The sequence below is a fragment of the Halichoeres trimaculatus genome, unplaced genomic scaffold (genome assembly GCF_033239565.1).
Source record: "Halichoeres trimaculatus isolate MK-OKI-2021-1 unplaced genomic scaffold, fHalTri1.1 fHalTri1_scaffold_13, whole genome shotgun sequence".
In the NCBI taxonomy this organism is placed as follows: domain Eukaryota; kingdom Metazoa; phylum Chordata; class Actinopteri; order Labriformes; family Labridae; genus Halichoeres; species Halichoeres trimaculatus.
Window position 1 is genome coordinate 20,436,526 of NW_027437191.1, and position 14,440 is coordinate 20,450,965.

General features: G+C 38.6%; 1 protein-coding gene across 1 annotated transcript in view; it reads right to left on the reverse strand.

The window, feature by feature from the left end:
• Positions 1–2,374: 2,374 nt before the first annotated feature.
• The window catches only part of lpgat1 (lysophosphatidylglycerol acyltransferase 1), a 55,655-nt gene continuing 43,589 nt past the window's right edge, over positions 2,375–14,440 (reverse strand). Inside the window, exons 7-8 of the mRNA XM_074685562.1 lie at positions 6,067–6,173; positions 2,375–3,812 (exon numbers count right to left, since the gene is read on the reverse strand). Coding sequence (XP_074541663.1) covers positions 3,661–3,812; positions 6,067–6,173 — 259 coding nt within the window. The 3' untranslated portion in view covers positions 2,375–3,660. The remainder of the gene's footprint in view (positions 3,813–6,066; positions 6,174–14,440) is intronic.

Sequence of the window (14,440 nt, forward strand, 5' to 3'; positions counted from 1 at the left end):
CAGAGCTCAGCAGACACAGGCTTTAGTTACCTTAGACTGTAACTCGAAGATGTGAGTGTTAACGTTTCAGAAATGTTAGCATTCGGTTGTAGAATAATGAAGAATAATAGGGTGTTTTAGGAAACAAACTTGTGGTTAACTAAAAGATGCTGTGCATCAGAAGTCCCCACCTCCTAACTCTGAAAGTGAGAAATTGACTATAATCAGAATGATTTCAAAATGAAAAGGATTATCGGTAAAGACATAATATGGGTTTTCAAGCTGCACCACCTCTGATGGAGAGTTGTATTTGTAAAATGGCAGAAATGTGCAAAAATTGTAAATGGCCTTTAAAAAAAAAAAATCATACAGTCCCTTTGGCACCTGGTGAATCAAGAATTATCCGTCCCTTTGGCTAGCTTTATATGTTTATAGCTCAAAAAATGTTTGTTTTACTTCACACATTTTCCCTGTGTTTTAAAAACATTTATCTCAGCCTCTCTCTGAAATGCATCTTTTTAAGGTTCCCCGCTCCACAAACTTCCATCCCTCTGACCGGCCAGCCCTCTGTAGGCCTGTCAGGGGTGTTTGAGGCCCATCCTTCCAACATCTCATGAAGCAGTTGGGAGATCCTTATACAATGACATAATCTTGGCAAGTCTTGTGAAGATCTCGTGCTATTTCCAGGATAGACCATTATTAGCAGTTCACATACAGATTCAACATATGATTATGTGGAAGTTTAAAATTTTGCATTTTAAGTAGGAACATCCAGCATCTTTCTTTTATCTATGTTTAAAATATAAGAAAGCATCAAACCCTCACTTCAAGCTTTGAACAAAGGTAATTTTGTGTTTGGGTTTCTCTGTGCCGAGAGTTGATTTGCTCCAACACTTTGCCATGACAACACATGTTAAGAGAGAAACATTACACTGTTGGGATCTTTATGATGTTTTATTCCAGCACAAGTCTTCTGTGTTGTAAAATGGCTGTGTAGCTAGGAATTAAAGGAGAAGTACAAAATGGTAAATTACAGACAGTTCTAGTATATTTTGTTTAAATCCCTATTGTGTTTATTTCCTAAAACGGGATCTAGGAAAACATTATTTCCCTGCCTTCTTTGGAAACATGGTTAGAAAATTAGAAAATAAAAGTAAAACTTGATTGAAAAACAAAAAGATGGGGCTTTATTTCAAGTCACTCTCACAATGGAGGGGAATCTGAAAGGGGCCACTCCATGAATCACATTTACAGCATCGTTTGAATGATTCTACCTACCCGGTTAGGCAGCCCTTTTTTTCATTTCACACAGATTCTACCAACAGTGGCACACAGAGAGGGCAGTACACTACTCAAATGCACCATTTTTTACACTGGTTTATACAGTGGTAGTTGCTGCTTCTCTATCACTTCCCTAATTAAAGCAGGCTATGCGATTACACAGAATTGACTCTAAAACCACGACACAAGTACATTCCAGAGAGGACAGATGCATCATTCGGGGCCCTTCCAGAGTCTCCCTCAGAAGTGAAGAGTGAACACTTCCTCCAAGTTTAACCTCAACAAAGTCAAACCATCATAGTCACCATAGGTTTTTTTTCTCCTTTTTTGAAATCAGGGAGTGTGAGGAAACAGCATTATTTGAGACTGTGGTCCACCAGGACATCAGGTAAGGCTTGATAGTCAAGGTTTTCCGTTTAATCCAGATCATCTTAAAATGTACAACAGTACAAGATTGAAACTGGGCCTGTGTGTTGCTGTGCAAAAATTTTGTCAGCCAGCATACGGACATACAATTGCTCTAACGCAACAACCTCAAGGTCAGGAACTCAACAATAAAACAAAAGAATAAAATAAATTAAAAACACAGGTTAACACTGAGAAGTGAAGGGAAAAATTCCTTGCTTTCATCGTCATCATTTCTTTAAAAAAAAGAAAACAAAAACACATTCATGATATTTTAAACTTCAAATTCTCAGAAATCATCACGGACCAAATAAAAAAAAGGTAGAGAGAAATAAACGCTGCAGTCATTTCCAACAATGAAAACTCTTCCTCAGCTTTGTTATGTACAAGATTTAAACATACCATGACATAAGGACAACGGTTCATGTAATTTTAAAATGAAATCAAAGTTGACCACCTGTGGTGAACCTGCCGCTGGACTCTGACGTCACAGAGCAACACCATGATCATGGTATATATCAAAAATAAGAGGAAAAGACAACCACACACACTCACTTAGGCAGGTTATGCTGTAAATTTACAGTAATGACACCTATAGTTCTGTAAGCCAAAATCTCTATTTTAGAATGCTCAACATTAGGGTAGCTTTCTATAAAACCTTTTTTTTCTTCATTTCTTTTCCCCATCCCAACGACACTAAGCATATGGCTTAAATATTTGTAAAACTATGTAGTCCATGGGAGAGTAAGAGTCTCTGCCTTCTCAGACTGGCTTGCTGAGATGATTCTTTGCGACACTGACGTTGACTCTGCTGTGTAGCTGCACATGGCTGTGTGTGCATATTGTTTGAGAGGGTATGCATGTTGGAGAGCAGAGGGTGGACAGAGGGAATCCACAAAGAGGGAGTTTCTTTTTTTCCATTTTTTTTCTCAGGTGATCAGACTGCAAAACTCTTGCCCTGCATGCCACCTGTTTTTGATTCTTCTTTTTCTTTGAAAATTAGGACTACAGCACCGTACACTTCCTCCCTTTTGACGTCCGATGCTGAAATGATCGATTATCACACTCTGTATCATGCTAACGATCCCTTTTAGGCTTTCAGCAGGGCCGCTAGTGTAAACATGATCCCCCTTTATTTCTCAGTGAGCTCAGAATACTGCCTCAACACACGGGTGGGGTAAAAACAAAAAACAGTTTAAAAAAAATAGACGACAACAAATACGATGGCCATTGTTGTGGAGATATGCAGGTTGACGGGAGAAAATAAAAGAAATACAAACATTAACAGCTACCACTCAGGAGTATTTTCAGGGACAGGGAGCGGTTAGGGCAGTATGGATCCTTAGTGCAATGAAGGCCAGAGGAGCAGCCGGCTGTGCAGCCTCAACGTTCAAAACAGCCGCTCCCTCTGGAAGGTTGTGGCCAGCCAGCTCTTCAGTGGGCTGGGAGAGAGGTCCAGTGGGCTTCATCAACTCTTACCAGGAAGAAGAATAAGGGCAGACATTATGCTTCAAGTCACCACTCACACACACACATCCATACGTACTTTATACTCTGTAAAACTACTGCGGCTAAAGCCTAGGATAGGGAAGAGAGAGAAAGAGTTCGGTCCAGAGCTTCCTCTGGAGGAGTCCTGAGCCTCGTTTTCATTTAACTTTTAGAAGAAAAAGTCATGTACGTGTGAGCGTCTACATGTATGGGGACGTGTAAACATCAAAATGTGAGTCGTGACGAGTGCGAGAGATTATTGGAGCGAGAGTGTGGTGTAAAGATTGTGTGCAGTTTAACTATGCCTGTGACCAGTTTCATATTGTACGAGTATTTGTATTCTGTGTTTGTGTGTTTTTTTGTTTCCTGTTGCAGTTAAGTCTCTCCACTGTTGTAAATGTACATTCATCCATCGTTACGGGGGCGAATATGACGCCGGGCCACACACCAACCGATCCTGAGGCTTTTCCAGTGGTCCGCTAAAGACTCCCGCCTCATCGGGGGCACTCAGAATAAACAGCAGTAGAGGTACTGGAGGACTCTGTACCACATGTAGCCCGAGACAAAAGCAAATGACTGAATCATGCACAGCCACACGGGGTCCAGGGTCATCTGCCGAGAAGCTGCCTCCTTCTGTCCGTCTTCAGGGGGGAATGATCCTGATGAGGGGAACACAACAGAGACCAGTCAGAATTTATAGTACTAGGTTCTCAAGAGTGCCACTGTTTTTACTCTATTTCTCATAACTAGCTTCAGAAATACTCGTCATTATTAGGTACTTTCAGCGAACCTGTACACTTTGTGTTAACTGACAAATGTGTTACTCATGGGTGACTTTCAAATCACCAATAACACGTATTATCTTTCTAATGAGCTTCTCGACTGAATGGAAAAGGTCAGGTAGAGTATCAGGTATCTAAGCTCTGAGTTGTTGATTGACAACTTTTCATGTGTGTCTTAAAAAGCAGTGATTGAATCAACAGCATGATGTGATAGAGTCAGTTGACAGTGTGTCTCTTAGCAACAGCTACCCTCAAACATCAGTCAACTGCAGCTACAGAAAACACCCACCCACTGGGTCGAAGCCTGAACAGAGTTTCAAATATCTACACTTTATTTCCTCTGGGGCTGGGAATGTAGTCCCTGTACTGGATTACTCCAATGACCTAATGAACAAGTACTCTAATACTCACAGATTATAATAATTTCTTAACTGTAAAGAAACAAACCAATAAAAAAAGTTTCCTTGAAACAAGGACCTCCAGGATCCTTATTATAGACTCTCGTAGCTTTTCTCTGTGTTAGTGGCTGTAATCCAGCTCAGCAAATCAGCGCTCTGAAGCCTTCACCTTCCACAAAACTTGATGGGAACATATCTCCAGTTTTTATTTTGGCCTGCCACAGTGAGTATGTTTACATGCACGTAGCAATCTAACAAAGGCCATAACTCGATTGTAAAGCCACAGCAGGGGATGTAGTCTTGTCTGTGAATGCAGAAAAGAGAATCAGACCTATGACTAAAAGATCCTCACTCTGCTTCGATACGTGGCGCTGTGTCCTTTTTTGATAATCAAAGCAAATCTAGTTTCGGTTCACGAGAGGAAACAAGTTGTTTTGACAACAATAGTGGAGGTGGATGCCGCTGTAGTTACCCCCGCCAAGAAGGTGTTGTGTTTGGGAGAGTTTGTCTGTTTGTGAACAACATAACTCAAAAAGTTACAGACGGAGCTTGATGAAATTTTCAGGAAATGTTAAAGATGGGATAAGGAAGAAGTGATTAAATTTTGAAGGTGATCTGGATCACCGTCTGGATCCAAGATTTTTGAAAGGATTCTTTATCATTGTGAGATAGGGCCGTTTTCACCATATGTGTATATAACTCCACCATAAATGGTCAGATTGCTTTACAAAACAATACAAGACAAGTTCACCATAATTTCTGATCCTGCCAATATTCTGGATACTAAGATCCAGAATATGAAATATGTACTGGGTCATCATCATTTTCAACACTGTCAGGTAACAAATTATCGCACAAACCTGCAACTAACACGAAATTGTAGCAGACAGTCTACTGAAAGGGAGTATAACATTAAAGTAGGACTAAAGTGTTGTGTGAAAAATCACATAGCTTGGCGAAGGTCTGCGCTCTCTGAGTGCTTTTCTAAGTCTTCATGTTTTTATGTAAATATGAGCCATGGTGTGTTTGTTGTGTTGGAGCCATAGGCTGAGTGAGTGAAGCGACCCTACTAGGGTATAGATAACTATGACTCTTCTTCTATATGACCATGAATAAAAGTATTATTAATAGTTATCTATACCTCTTCCGGCTAGTACCTGAGGCGTATCAAGACCTGTCGAGTCCTGCCGAATCTAACCATTATCTAAGAGCAATTGCATTATCTAGATGTATCAATCGAGTTATGCTTAGTCTGATTTAAATTCAACTAAGCTGTTTGCATACACATGCACTCCAATAGTCTGATCTTGCGCCGACTAAGCTCATAGTCTGATTTTTGAAGCTGCAAGTAAGCTTACTGAATGACAGTGCTAACAGGGCTAGCAAGTGATGTGATGCGAGACTCCCTGTTTTCTGTTTGTTTATGGTTAAAGATCAAACCAACATTTTTTGTTTAACGCCACATATTTTGCACTGTTGTTTTTGCTGATATCTTTCTATTCCCACTTTGTATGTTCAGTTAGGTGAAAACAAAAAAGCTAGGTCACACACTTAATGCTGTATGAGTTCAAGTTTTGTAGCCAAAGCAGCGCTTGCACAGGTGTGAGAGTAATGAAATGTCATAGGGTAAACAGCGAGTACTTGTACTCATCCCTAATTTCTGCTATACATCTATGAAAAGATGTACAAATAGTAGGGAAACACATATTTCAGTTCAACTTTTACCAACTGACCTGTGTCGTAGAAGTGGGCCAGTAGCTTCTCCTTCTCTACGAACCTCTGATATAACCAGTCAGTCAGGGCCTCGGCCTCCACAGGAACCTCTTTTATTGGGTACATCCTGGAGGAAAGATGGAGAGGAATGAGAAGATGAACGAGGATTACTGAAGTCTCGCTCAGCACAAAGTGTCTGCATTGATCAGACGCAGAGGCTGCAGTCCAAACTCAGAGTGTCAGCTGTAGTCCCCGAGCAGAGCGAGTCTATTTCAAACCGTCATGGCCGTCTGTGTGTTTCAGCTTGTTTTGGGGGGAATTCATTAGCTGGCAGACTCATCAGAGTATCCGAAGTAGACAGAAGTGCTGAGTGAAATCCCTGACAGCAGACGGACCAGTCATGTAGCTGCACTTAATGGCTCGGTTAGAAATGTGTGGGACGGGGAAAAAAAAGAAGCGAAAAAAGTTTTTGAAGGTTTGCCACTGAGCCAGAGAGAAGCAGCACTGAAAAATTCAGGCGAGAATTCCAGTCCTAGCTTCGTGTTGGGCCTGTGCTGCACATTAAGGTTGATTTTTATCATATAACTTTGTTAATGATCAATCTGAACGTCCCACACAACCTGCTCATCACAAATACAAATAACGGCAGTTTGTTGACAACTCTGAGACTATTCAGAAAAATATTTTACTTTATCAGCACGTTGCATATGTCAAATAGCTAGCTTAATCAAACCACTGTCTCATGATTTTTTCTACTGATTGGCTGAGAAACATTTGTCAGATTTTTAGTCCTCCAATAGCGATACTTCTCCTTATGTAACACTTTCTTTTGCACTTACTGACGACTTGTATTGAACTGGAAAGTAAAATCTAATAAGATGTTTTACATTTTAGACATTCTAGTTCTACGCACAGTCTGATTCTATTTCACACTGACCTTATTTCCTTTTTCTACTGCACTAGACCACTGCCTGCTATCAATGAACTATCTCTAATCACTTTCTGCCTCGAGCATCAGACGTACGCGGCGCCTAAAACAAGCTCTGCAGAAGGTGATCAGAGAGAGGAGCAGGTCCTGCAGCAGCTCCCTCCTGTTAATGCACTAATTGAAGCGTGATGTCTCATATTAACTCTGATCAATCAAACCAGGAACCTTCTCTTTTTTTTTTTTTTAAAGGGAACAACGCTAACCCCTGCACCATCATGCACTCTTATTGAGCAGCAGAAAATTAGTGTCATTTGAATCGTTTATCACCCATGTTTGTGCTTAAATTTTCTCTTACAAGGATGAGCATTAAAAAAAAAAAAATCATTAATTTAATATTTCCCTTTTTCTATCATTATCTTGCTTAATTCCAACTAATGTCTTCTTTTTAATCTCAATAGCCCTTTAAACTCTTGTTATAAATGATTCTCAGCCAGTTAACGCAGGATATATTTCTCTCACTGTCTTGATAGATGACTGACATACTGGGTGACAGTGTGAAAACAGTGGGTGTCACTTGCTGATGAAATGTCGTTCACAGCCAGAAGGGGTCCCCAGCAGGCCACGCTCTCGCTCAGCCGCCTCCTGGTCACCTTCAAACAGAGGTTACAGTCTCCTCCCTAACAGCAGCACTTCCTCTGCACTCAGCGCCCGCTTAAACACACTCCCCACCGGATAACCTGGGTTGTTAAAGTCACGTCTGTGCGCGCTGCGAGGAAGCTTCATGAATGAGGGGCACTGATTATCAAAGTGATCGATATGTATTTAAAAGCAGTCCAGGCAGGAGGCTGCAGAGGCATCCTGTCAGCTCTGTGAGGTCCGACAGTTTAAAATCAGGAACAGGACGTGTTTTTCTCCCGCGGCAGGACCGCAACACAAAAAAATCAGATGCAGGAAAAATATTTACTACTGAAAAAAAGGAAGGAGTCATTTCCAAAGGAGTTTTTGTTTTGAGTGTGCCAGTTTGACCTCAGTGCTGGGTCAAATTAAGCAATTTTGCAGGGAATGACCCTTGGTTGAACCTATAAATATAAGTTAAAATGTAGTTGAAACTATTCAGTAACTTGTTTTATTATAATTTTTCTTTCGTTTTTTTCTTTCCTTCTTATTATTATTTCTATGTTTATTATTATTATCATCATCATTATTATTACTATTATTAGTATTATTACTATTATTATCATTATTATCATTATTATCATTATTATCATTATTGTCATTATTATTATTATTATTATTATTATTATTATTATTATTATTATTATTATTATTATTATTATCATTATTATAATTATCATTATTATTCTCTGACTTATCAATAAATTTCAGTATTTCAGTTAGATCTGCATATGTCAAGATACATGATCCTTACATTAAACAACACTAGGGATGGGTACCGAATGAGGCACTTTTATAAGTACAGACCAAATTCTGTCCAAAGTTCCGGGCACCGATTCATGTAAAATCAAAAGGTACCATGTTTAGGTACCTAAATGCATCCTTGTGACTGTGAGAGAGTGGGAGAGTAGGTGATATTCCATGCTGGACACGAAGACAGCATTACAAGGTTATATATTGCAGAATATGTTTAACTGAAAATAATTTACATTTTATTATTAATCAAATTGATTTTTTTTCCCAGATAAACCCACAAAAGTACCAAAAATTGGTACCGTTGAGTACCGATACCGATTGCCAGGTACCAGGAATCTGTATAGTATAGTTCAAATGTGAAAGGCACCCATCCCTGAACAACACTGATTACCAGTATCAGTAAATTTGAAATTAAAGTCATTAGTTTTTTCATATTCTTCCTGAAATGTTTCCTCTTTCTAAAAACCTTCAGTGAAACACTGTATTCTGAATATTATGGATGAAAAAGAAGGACTTCACTAAAACCTCAAAACACAAATCAGTCTGAAAAAAGCTTCAGCAACAGATCACAGAGGCCGGATCTCATGATTCAACAAAGACTTCCTCTCGCTTTGTAAACTTTAAGCTAGTCTACAGACCCTTTACTCCTCATTATCCTGCAGGTCACTCAGAGGGTGTTCCCCAGCAGGATCCCACTAAAGAGCAGCAACTCTGATGTCCCTGGTGGTAAGAGATACATTCGACTAACATCCACCGCTCTCTTTTTGTTAAAAGGCTCTTGTAAAAGTTGACTTTTTGAAGATAAACAGCTTTTGACCACACTGGTCCCTCCGCTGAGCTGCTCTGGCTGCCAAAAACTGGAGCAAAGCAGCAAAATACACGTGATAGGATGATTAGAAGCAAGACAGCCATTAAGCTTTCCCCACTGAGTCTGAGGATATCTGTGAGGTGTCTTTGATGCTACTCTGTTGCAAAACTACACATGATGCAGAAGATGCAATATTTGTAACATTTGAACACTCTTGATGAACATAATAATGTCTTAATACAGCATAGGATCATGGGAGTTGCTGTCATTTCTGAATCAAACAGAATCCAACTGACGTGACAGAGATGAAATGACGTCCTTCAGGGGCTTTTTATTGTTGGAAACATTTGCAATCATAGTAACACGACACGAAACTAATTTTATAATATTATGAATGATTTTTTTCTGACAGCTTGATAGTTTTGTGGTCATTTTTGGATGTCCCCCCGAGTCAAGGCTGTTTTCTGTGGAAATCACAGCACTCACCAGAATGTGCCGTAATCAAGTATTAGTAAGTCAATTTTCACAAATGATTGAAATACGCAAGCCTGAAGAGTGCTGCAGCACCTGCCCTGGTATTATCCTTCTGTACTTTAACTGTAAACTGATAGCTGTGTAATCCTGGCAGCTGAGAAGAGGAGCCGGCTTTGGGCCACTTATCAGAAGGTGTGAGCGTTTAGGGCTGAGGGGAGCAGGTGGTTAGCGCAGCTCACATTTGAAATATTCATGCAGAAATCAGGGTCTGCTGGCATCGAGCTACCGAGGACAACTGACGTTAAAGAGAGAAGTGCTGACAATTTAAGGTGCAAAAAAAAAAGGAAAAACAACAAAACAGAAATATAAAGCCTGCAGTATTAGCAGTATTATTAGAAGTAAGACACTGTAGTTGGTTGATCTGGCAGATTTGATGAGAGAACTAAAGTCTGATTTATCTGTTAAATATTAATCTCAGGACACCCCCCTCCTCAAAACAAGAGCAATGGAATACATATATACAACTCACAAACAAAAAAACAACAACTAAAAAAAAAAAGAAAAGAATAAAGCATCAAACCAAAAGAAAAAAAGAAGCGCAAAAAACCCAAACACCAGACGTACAAACATAAAACAAGAGACTATTAACCCCCCCACCAAACCAACTGATGGAACAAATCAAACAAACTAAAACAAAACAACAAACCTAACCAAAATATCTAACACAAACCCAAACAACCAACCATAATTAAAAGTAAAAAAGTTAAAAGGAAAGCAAAAATTGGATAAATAAATATAATAAAGAAAAAAATGTCTGCCCCAAACTGATCCCAATGACCTTAGTTCTGTGAAGATTTTTGCTTAAAATCTGACCTTTCACATTCTTGCATTGCAAAAACAAAAAAATGTCAAATATTTCCTTTTTTTTTTGATTTTGAGAAAGTTTTACACTCAGAACAGCAGAGACTGTAATACTGACAGTTACATAAATAAATGTTAGCTTTCGGTTTGTGCTGAAATGAAACTATTTTTCTTTATTAACAAGCTGCTTTGTGTCTGCAGACATACTCAAATAAAGATGACTATTTCCTGGTGGTTGATTATAAAATTTTGTATGTTTCACAGCAGAATGATTGGAAAATATTTTCTTTACATGTATTGTATTTATTTTACAGATGGCTGCTTGCATTCATTTATCCTGTCAGGAATAAACATACAAGGTTGTCTTGTTTTGTGCTCTGAAATCACACTTAAAACCTTTAAAATCTGCTCATAAATTAAGTCAAGGCTGCAAAATGCTTTTTCCAGATTGGTTTGATGTTATTTTTTTCTGTTGTTGGGGTTGGGATGGGTTCAGCACTACGGTCATTTGTGTAAAGCCCATTTTTCAAAAGTAGTTCAAACAGCAGCCAATGTGTGTGATCTCATTTTGGCTTCAAGAAATCTAACAGACTTTAATCAATTGGTGCCCAATCTCCTCTGCAGGTTGTGCCAGACAAAGGCGAACAGTGATTTTTTGTGGTTTTGTTTACAGTAGTGTGAAAAATGGAAACACTCCACTACACTGTCAATATTATGCTGAGTGGAAAGAAACAAGAGTCCGCTGCTATTTGTTGTGCCGAGACGCGCAGCGTGAAGCGTAAGGGTGCACAATAGCGATGGTGGTAGACAGGAAGTGATGGTGACGTGTTGGCGCGGGGCCACATACGCGCTCTCATTTCCACCCTAACCCACTTGGCAGCAGTCTGCTGGTTAACCTGACACCCTGCTGCACAGACTGACAGCTGGGAGAAAGATGAGTTTCTCCTGCTTATAACAGAGCACATCAAATGTCATGTTACAGAAAGTTTGTTTAAAACAGCGCATGAGTTGTTGAAAAGTATTAGATTTACATAAAGTTTCCCCAGAAGGTTGTGACAGATGAACAAATGAAGGTTGTAAATGTTCAGATCAAAGCTTTCGAGAATTACTGCCTTGTTTGGACTATTAGCTCCTGTTTAGCTCCCACTCTTGAGATATTATTTCCTCTTCTAACAAGGCTAGGAAGCTAATTAAATTTGGACCACTGCTGGAAAGTCTGTCCGCTCCACAGGCCTCTTTGGAGGGGAGCCAGTCATTGTTTGGGGACTCCATAAGGCCCTAAATCTCTGTGGCTGAGAAATCTGGAGAAACAAAGTGGTGCCCGGGGAGGTTGGGTCAATGTTGCAAAAGGTGAATATTGAGATTAGCGGCCAGTGTGGCGTTGGGACCAAAGAAAGAGTCTCCTGTCGTGCTTCCTGTCTCCTCCTAGTTAAGATAAGAGTCCTCTTCTATGTGGAACAAAGCTCGACATCCAAATCTGCTGCTTCCAAGTTCTCTTTCTTAAGCCTGCTGTTAAATGAAGGCCAGTTTCACCAGATAAAACAATTAAACAAGTCAAAGATGACAAAGCATAACAAGGTTATGTAAAAACTGTGCTGCACTAGATCAGATCGATACTGATGCAGAGTTCCTGGTAAAGTAAACCACACACTCCACATGACTCTTGAGGGCTCTAGCTCGCAGAATGCCGGGCGCTTATCTGCAATCAGTGGAAAGTTAAGGGACGGTGGGAGTTTGCTCTTTAATTGCTCCATTTAGTCTTTAATCTGTTTCCTCTCTGGCTCAGGGCTGTCTGTGGTCCAGGAAGTGGTTTGGTGCCAAATAATAGACCCAACAGCCTTCATGAGAAGATGTAAAGAAAAAATAAATAAATGGAGAAAGTGGAAAAAAAGATTAATAAGATTTAGCCCAAGAGAGGAAAGCTGTAAAATACTGGAAAATAATGCATTAACTTTTTCCTGGACTGTTTAAAAGCGTCTCATCACTTCTAAAAGAGCAGAAGAAGAAAAAAAAGACAAACTAAGAGTTTCCTTGATCCAGAAAGTGACAGCTACATCATTAAAAGAGTGAACTGACAGTTTTTCAGCATTTCATAATCAGCCAACAAAATCAAAGCTGCTTTTAACACAAACTGAGCTTCATAAAACACTTGTTTATAAGACACTGAAGCCAACGGCTACAGCAACCCATCGTTTCAATAATCAGGTAATGTAATGATTTCTCTGGCGATTAACTGACTGCAAACAGGATGGCAGGCTTGTTCAACAAAAGCTGAAGGAAACTCTTTTCTGTTGATTTTCAAAGAATGAGAAGAAAAATTACCAAACTTTAACTTGTTTCAGAAAGATGTTAAAAAAGGTGAGTGCTGTAGTAGACAACAGGAGAAATAGTAGTTGTAGAAGTTAGGGGCATTGGTGTGGGGAGAGATGTCACTGTTTTTGATGTAGTCTTGTGTTTGATATGTTAATAAGTTAATATAATATGTATTGACCCAAATATAAGACAATCCCAATTATGAGACAACCCCCCCTTTCAAGACCAATCTCCAGAAAAAGACTGATAACCAAAATGTACTTTGTTTAAACAATTTTTCATTAAAGTTCTGAGAAAGTCATTGAAATAGTAATAAGAAAATTCATTTCAATCACTCAGGTCTGTATTTCAAATGCATTTACGATGATCTGTCTGGCAATGGGCATGCCTTTATCACGTTTCTCAATAACAAATTCACACACCCTTCTGTCAATCTCTTGGAAACGGTTGCTATGAAGAGTATGATAAGCTTCTACTTTACAGTTCGCATTTTTCTGACGTTCTTTTTGGATGTGCGTTCTTCAGACATCACAACTTTTGGTCCACTTTGCTCTGGGCAATCATAGCGCGTCTCTCTATTTCTTATCTCCTGTCCATCGCTCCTGTCACTGAGTCACTGTTGTGATTGACAGATGGCCTCAGCCACTGTGAGGTAACTTTACAAAAAAGCTGGAGCTCCTTATCATTTTTCCTTCCTTATTATTATTATTATTATTATTATTATTATTATTATTATTATTATTATTATCATTATTATTATATATTTTTTCTCACTACTTAAGCTCTAGTTTTTGTCCATTTTTGTAATGTTTAGAGTTCATTTACAATAACTGTACAGAGAGAGTGTGGTTAACTGGAGTCAAATTCCTTGTATTCTTTGGATACTTGGCAAATAAAGGCGATTCTGATTCTGATTTTCTCTGCTCTGTAGTCATGTAGTGACCCTAGACAACGATCAACATGTGTCAAGAGTGAGACATCCCCCTCCAGCACACACACACACTTTCACATTATTTCCAACAGAAAAAACCTTGTCTTATATTCATCTCACATGACCTTTTTGATCATGTAGCGAGCCACATGTGGCCCTTCGCCTTTCGGAGTGCGGCTCTTTAATCCCTGTGTATATATATGTATGTATGTATATGTATGTATGTATGTGTATGTATGTATATGTATGTATGTATGTGTATATATATATATATATATATGTATGTATGTATATGTATGTATGTATGTGTATGTATGTATATGTATGTATGTATGTGTATATATATATATATGTATATATATATGTGTGTATATATACATATATATATATATATATATATATATATATATATATATATATATATATATATATATATATATATATATATATATATATATATATATATATATATATATAGATAGATATATATATATATAGATAGATATATATATATAGATATATATAATGAGTAGTGGTGTGCCAATCAATCTAAAATATTGATACACTGATGCCAACGTTGGGATCAGTATTGATCAATACTTAGGTGATGAGGTTGATACTGAAGTTTTGGTTTCTCTTCTCTACATG